The sequence below is a fragment of the Arachis stenosperma genome, chromosome 3, assembly GCF_014773155.1.
Source record: "Arachis stenosperma cultivar V10309 chromosome 3, arast.V10309.gnm1.PFL2, whole genome shotgun sequence".
In the NCBI taxonomy this organism is placed as follows: domain Eukaryota; kingdom Viridiplantae; phylum Streptophyta; class Magnoliopsida; order Fabales; family Fabaceae; genus Arachis; species Arachis stenosperma.
This window is the reverse complement of record NC_080379.1, coordinates 163,734,165-163,740,545: the sequence shown is the minus strand read 5'-3', so window position 1 is coordinate 163,740,545 and position 6,381 is coordinate 163,734,165. Positions and strand designations below refer to the sequence as shown.

The 6,381-nt window shown below is 33.0% G+C and overlaps 2 protein-coding genes across 2 annotated transcripts; one reads left to right on the top strand and one right to left on the bottom strand.

Annotated features, from left to right (window-relative positions):
- Nucleotides 1-1,019: 1,019 nt before the first annotated feature.
- On the top strand, nt 1,020-2,206 carry LOC130970047 (NAC domain-containing protein 2-like). Its single transcript, XM_057896003.1, has 2 exons — nt 1,020-1,558; nt 1,632-2,206. Exons 1-2 carry the CDS (start codon nt 1,106-1,108, stop codon nt 2,037-2,039), a joined length of 861 nt encoding a protein of 286 aa, XP_057751986.1. The 5' UTR covers nt 1,020-1,105; the 3' UTR covers nt 2,040-2,206.
- A 249-nt stretch (nt 2,207-2,455) lies between these two features.
- On the bottom strand, nt 2,456-3,615 carry LOC130970048 (casparian strip membrane protein 2-like). The gene is made up of 3 exons (XM_057896004.1): nt 3,209-3,615; nt 2,986-3,109; nt 2,456-2,855 (listed from the first exon to the last, which is right to left on the bottom strand). Exons 1-3 carry the CDS (start codon nt 3,430-3,432, stop codon nt 2,640-2,642), a joined length of 564 nt encoding a protein of 187 aa, XP_057751987.1. The 5' UTR covers nt 3,433-3,615; the 3' UTR covers nt 2,456-2,639.
- Between the last annotated feature and the right edge of the window lie 2,766 nt (nt 3,616-6,381).

Genomic DNA, 6,381 nt, shown 5'->3' with positions numbered 1-6,381 from the left:
TTGATTATGGTTATGTTTTAATTTTAGAGAAGAGTTAGTTCTTGTTTTATTTTTCTAAGTGAATTTTACCATGTCAAATAATTGTTAGAATATTGAAAATTTGGATATTTTCACATGCTAGCTTATAAAAAGGTATCAAGATAATGTAATGCTAACGGCCCGATTTTCACCCGATTTTTACCCAATATAATCGTGGCGCAAAAGTGTATAGATTTCATCAGGTCTAAGATCGGGTCTAATAAATAGACCTGATATATATTTCGAACCGAGTCTAAGTCACATCAAACTCAGTTTCACCCACCATGCACACCCTAAATTAGGCTAATAAAGTATGTTTGAATCACGTTTAAAACTTGTAACTCCTTTAGAAGATGATGATCCAAAAGAATGCTACTGCATAGTGCCTAGTGGGTAACTCAATTTTGTACATTATTATTTTGCTTTGGTTTTATGCGGTGGTCCCCACTCACTCCACACGTAGAAATAAAAAGGAGGGAGAAATACTTTCGTCATTGCTGAGTTCATACATTCATTTACACAACACAGCACCGCTTATTATTGTATATTTAAAACTTTGTTCTTTTAAGATTATTTCGTGGACTACAATGATTTTGTTGTTATTGGTTCGGCCAAATCATTCTCAATATAACAACTTCAGAGATCCAAGGATTCAGAAAATGATCCGCTGACTGCTGCATGCACAATAATATTTACATATGCCAATAATATTCCAGAGTGGGTGGAACTGGAACTAGTTGAATTGAATGGAAATGAAACCCAATATGGATAAAGACGTGCTTTGTTTAGATTCAAAGAATCAGAGATAATCAATCACGTGGCCAATAACCGTTGATTCCAATTATTCTTAAATTTTATGATTAAATAAAACACAAATTAAATATATCTTGTAATGGTCCCCTTCCCCAAATGGATAACGGCAAGGCATTGCCAGATGACTAGGTATAACAATAACAAAGTGTTGTCTATCAATCAATTAAATTCATGCAACTTCACAAAACGACAAAGAGACCCTCACATAAAAGGAACACACATCTCATTGCAAACAGTTCAAACTCCTTAGCTTGTTCAATTTCACATAACAATAATGGAAGGAAGTAGTAAAAGTTGTGAACTACTACCACCAGGGTTTAGATTCCACCCAACAGATGAGGAGCTAATTGTGTATTACCTTTGTAACCAAGCAACATCAAAGCCCTGCCCTGCTTCCATCATCCCTGAAGTTGACATCTACAAATTTGATCCATGGGAATTGCCAGGGAAAGCTGAGTTTGGGGAGAAAGAATGGTACTTCTTTAGCCCAAGGGACAGGAAGTATCCCAATGGGGTTCGGCCGAACCGCGCAACGGTTTCTGGGTATTGGAAGGCCACAGGGACAGACAAGGCTATTTACAGCAAGTGTAAGCATGTTGGTGTCAAGAAGGCCTTGGTTTTCTACAAGGGTAGACCTCCAAAGGGGATCAAGACTGATTGGATCATGCACGAATATCGTCTTCTTCAACAATCTAATCACAACACCAGGATCACTGGTTCTATGAGAGTAAGACTTCCAATCTTTTAACTATATGTTTCAATTGTTATGTTCAATTTGTAACTGATGTTTCTGTCATCAGCTGGATGACTGCGTCTTGTGTAGGATATATAAGAAAAAACATGCTGCTAAAGCATTGGATCAAGGACAGGAATACCCAACAACGGTTCAAATTAATCTAAATGCATCAACCAACAATGATGATCAGAAGGAGTTGATGATGATGAAGAATCTTCCAAGGACTTGTTCCCTTACTTATCTTTTGGACATGAATTACTTTGGTCCAATCTCACAGCTATTGTCTGATGGATCCTACAACAACTCATCAACCTTTGAAATATTTCAACATAGCAATAGTGTTGACAACATTGGAATAGTGGATCCTCTTGTCAAAACTCAAATGGTTGAAATGGATAATAGCTATTATGCCCAAGATTCAGGCAAGTCCCAAGTGATGAAGCAAGGGAATGATTTAAGAGGATATTACTAAGTAATTATTAACAAAAGAAAAAAGAAAAAATGTTATATTGTTTAGATTAGACATGATGAATTATGATAAGAGTCTTCTGTAAGATAATCATGAAGATTTTAAATATGTCAAATGTGTCCTATCACAGAAATGAAATTTTCAAATAGAATTTAGTATTCTAGTTCACGTTGACATTGTTCACCTTATCTGTACATAATAAAGACAAGACTATTACTGGTTCTTAATTGAATTTTCAGACTTATGAAAATTGATTAAAAGATGCTCGGATCACGCTTTCTTAAGATTTTTTTGTTTTTTTTGTCATAATAAGAATTTTGAAGTTGTAGGAAATTATGATCACGTCTAGTATATATCTATGCAACATTTTAAAGTAAAAGTAATATAAAATGCAGAAATTGTGTAATGACACTGCTGAATTCTATGTCAAAAGAAAATATTGTTATTGAAATCTCATAAATCATAACCACACACAGATTTTACACTTGTTAAGTTTCATACATGAGAGCATGCATGCCTAGCTAGGCAAACACATTGATATTCATATCAGAACTCTTAAAACAAACCAATTTCACAACTACTCTTAATATATACATATAGAAATCAGTGCTTGCTTATAGATATTGATGACATGAGAATAAGAATCATGAACAGAACCACCGCGAAGAAAGAGCCGATCACTGAACCGGAAATTCGCTTGCAGAAGTAGTTGTATTGCTGGCAGATAGGGAACCAGTTGGCACTTGGATTGCCACGGTGGGCTAGGAATACTATAGCCGCCGCGGCCGCCGCTCCGGCTGTGAGAAGGCCATACATAATCTTCACAAGTTGGATAACAAAACTACTTCAGTCTTAATAAGCTTTTTAGGATAAATTCAGTGAAATTTTCTAAAATCACACACAAGAAATCAACATAGGAAGTTAGAACACTCAATTCAATGTATTCTACCGTGTCAAGAAGCACCATGAGAATCCTACTTTTCACTGCAGTACTTCTCAGTATGTGGAAGAATGACAGGGCAAGTGAAAGAACCAAGTAGGCACATACAATAGAGTTGGACATCACAAAGAACCTGAAATCACAAATCCTCATTATATTATTCTCAAGTCTCAACACTTGTTTGATTTGTTTAAACAAAAGAATTGCATTTTAGAAAGAAATGACTACTTACATAAAGGTGGGAAGGTCTTCAAATACTGCTCTGAATTTAACAAACTGAGTCCTAAATGGAAGTGTTTCCCTTGCTGTTCCCATACTCAATGCACTTCCAAGTGTGGAAATGGCTGCAACAATTCTCAGAATGAAATCTATTACTGACATCAGTCTCTTCACCCTTTTGCTTGGGGAAACAACACCTTTTGGTACTTCACCAGCCTCAACTGAACTCACCTTCATTCTTTTTTGTTGTTCAATTTATTGAGAGTGATGCTTAATTCGACTATGTTATAGTATCAAGGAAGTTGCACACATTTATATACTTGAAGGAAGCACAAAACATTGAACACTGATGATGTTAGTGTAATGTTACATTAATTATATCATAAGGGAAATGCTCTAGTGGATTAGTTAGCGAAGATTCTAGGGAATGATGCTGCTTACATGATCTTCTATTTGCTGTAGTATTCGAGATATATAATTAAAGCGAAGAATGACGTTTTCTTTCAACTCTAGAATACAGAGCCATACATCACTTTGATTAAACAATGGTCTAAGGCTCTAAGCTGTTTAATTTGTGTCACATGCCACTGGAGAATAAGAAACAGGATATGCTAAATTAAAATATTTCTAAGCTTGTTTTCATGAGAAATGTTTGTACGAGTGAGAATCGTGTTTTGCACTCATACTTTGAACTTAGAGTCACTTAGTCATAAAATACTGAAGTTCAAAAGAGTTAAAAAAACAAAAAGGTGAAACTCAGGTGAAGTCGACTTCATGTGAAATTGATATCTAAAAGTCGTTAGATAAAAATTTAGTCAAATCAATTAAATTATCAAACAGCTCTTAGGTATCAACTTCACGTGAAGTCGATTGCATCTAAGTACTAAACAAAAATACGTACTTTCATGCCAAATAGGAATTTAATAACTAGAATAATAGTAGCACTAGGGACACAATAACCAAAGTTATTTTATTTAATTTTCTATTTATAATTTTATGTAATTAATATTTACGATTATATATTTTTTATATCTAAAATTATTCAATTATTCTAACGATAATTAAATACTATAAAATAAAAATTTAATATAAAATAAGATAATTTTATACCGTTTTAGATTAATTTTTTTATTCTCTGTTAAATATATTTTTGTTAGAATAATATTTTTTAGAATTTACTATTCCGTACCCTAAATTAACGAGTATTAGTTTATCTACTAACACTTAAATTTTGTGTTATTTAATATATGTTTGGCCCTCTTAAATTAGGGTAATATTTTTGCATTATCTATAGATTTCTCAACTTGTTTCTATTATTGTGCACTGGAGAATATACTTCCATAAATAATGCGATATGAAAGAGAGTTGATGATCTTAAAATATTTTATTATATATAATTTATTTAAAAAAATTGTAAGAAAAGCATGCTTGTGAAGGAAAAATAAATATATGTGTAGTACGAATGAGGTTAGCATTTAAGCAAATTAATCTCTAGTGGTTTTGGTAAAGGCTAAAGTATGATCATTATATATTGTGACAATAACCCGGGACTAGATTAGCATTCCCTGCTACATGACAAGTAACATGATCTCACACTTGAAGCTATATGGAATCAAATATGTCGGCATCGGAATAGGATTATAATAGAAAAATAGCACAATTCTGTGTGGTAATTTGCACGTTAAAACAATTTTAAATGACTACATAAGGCAAGCACATTGTTTGTGCTTTGTCATAATGATATTTCTTAAAGTTAAGAATAGTACTTTCATTCTGGCATATGAGGAAAAGTGAGTGAGTGTGAAAGAGTGAGAAAGAGCGAGAGAAAGAAAGAAGATGGTGCTGCGGCATTGGTAGTTTACGGTTGATAGAGGTGTTGCAGTATGTAGATAGTGAGTGAGTGAATGAGTGAGTTAGATGGTGAGTGAAGAGAAGGGGAAAGGAGAAATTGTGACTGAGAGAGAGCTCTAAACGATGAATTGAAAAGGATAAGACTCATCAAGGGTAATTTGAGAATTTTATATAATTATTTAAGGTTTGGATAATTTTACTTGTAAAAAACCAATCTTATATAGATATAAATGGTAATTTTTATCTTCTACGGACAAATATGTCAACGTTTTCAATTTTTATGAGTAGAAATAGTAGTTTACTCTAAATCAGCTAATTCTTCTCAAAGTCTTGATTTTACATTAACAAAATGCTAATTTAACACTGCTTTACCATTTAATTATGCTTTGATTATGCTCCATTTTGCGTTTCTTTATTGATCATCAACTTAAAAACACCATGCAACTACTTGTTGCAGTCAATTCTGTAGCATTTTGTGCATCTTCTTTATTGCTGTTAATTATGTAAAATTGCGTGCCATTGATTGCCAATTCTACAGCGTCGTGCACTTTCTTACTGTTATTTACAATGTTGTGTGTCTCTCTTGCAGCTGTTAATTCTACAGCGTTGCAAGCCTCCTTAGTGTCGTTTTTCCTTCTGAGTGCAGTAGTCCTCGTGGTGGTAACCATAGTAGCCTTGCGTGTTAGATCTTTGGATATTTTTTGTGATGTTTTGGATTTTTTTTTGTGGGTTAGATTTCGATGGTTCTTTTTTATAATTTTAGATGTTTCTTTTTATTAAGTTTTAGCTGGCTTTTTTGTGATGTTTTGGATGTTTTTTACCTGAAAATATTTTGAATATTTTATTTCTATATGTTTTAGATGTTTCTTTCTCTATATTATGGATGTTTCTTTTTGCATGTTTCAAAACAATGATAGTTAGAGCTAGGACCAACAATAAAAAGCAACTTAGAGGTGGAACACGATGACGGCGATGGAGAGATGGAGGTCGTGGTAGTGATGATGTTCTCTGGCGCGATATGAATAGTACTGTAACTTCTCTGCACATGAAGGCCAATTCTATAGTGCATTTTGTTTGGTGTCTAACTTTTGCCTAAATTACCTTATATAGTAGTTTTAAAATATTTAAATTTTATTTTTTTTTAAATTTAAAATTAATTATTTAACCTATTTTAATAATTAGGTAATATCTTTTAGGTATCATAGCAAACATCTAACGTAAAAGTAACTTTTGGAATGAATTTAAATTTTTTTTCAGCCAATTAATTAGTTATAATGCTATTTTGTTACGTGTCGAGTTATGCCACGTGTCACAATGTTATTTGTCTACGTATTA

What these genes read in the sequence shown, in the direction of transcription:
- LOC130970047 (XM_057896003.1), top strand. Translation starts at nt 1,106, where the DNA reads ATGGAAGGAAGTAGTAAAAGTTGTGAACTACTACCACCAGGGTTTAGA. An exon ending in GGATCACTGGTTCTATGAGA is followed by an intron (nt 1,559 to 1,631) that starts GTAAGACTTCCA and finishes TTCTGTCATCAG; the next exon opens with CTGGATGACTGCGTCTTGTG.
- LOC130970048 (XM_057896004.1), bottom strand. Translation starts at nt 3,432, where the DNA reads ATGAAGGTGAGTTCAGTTGAGGCTGGTGAAGTACCAAAAGGTGTTGTT. An exon ending in GAAGACCTTCCCACCTTTAT is followed by an intron (nt 3,110 to 3,208) that starts GTAAGTAGTCAT and finishes TTGTGATTTCAG; the next exon opens with GTTCTTTGTGATGTCCAACT. An exon ending in TCATGGTGCTTCTTGACACG is followed by an intron (nt 2,856 to 2,985) that starts GTAGAATACATT and finishes CAACTTGTGAAG; the next exon opens with ATTATGTATGGCCTTCTCAC.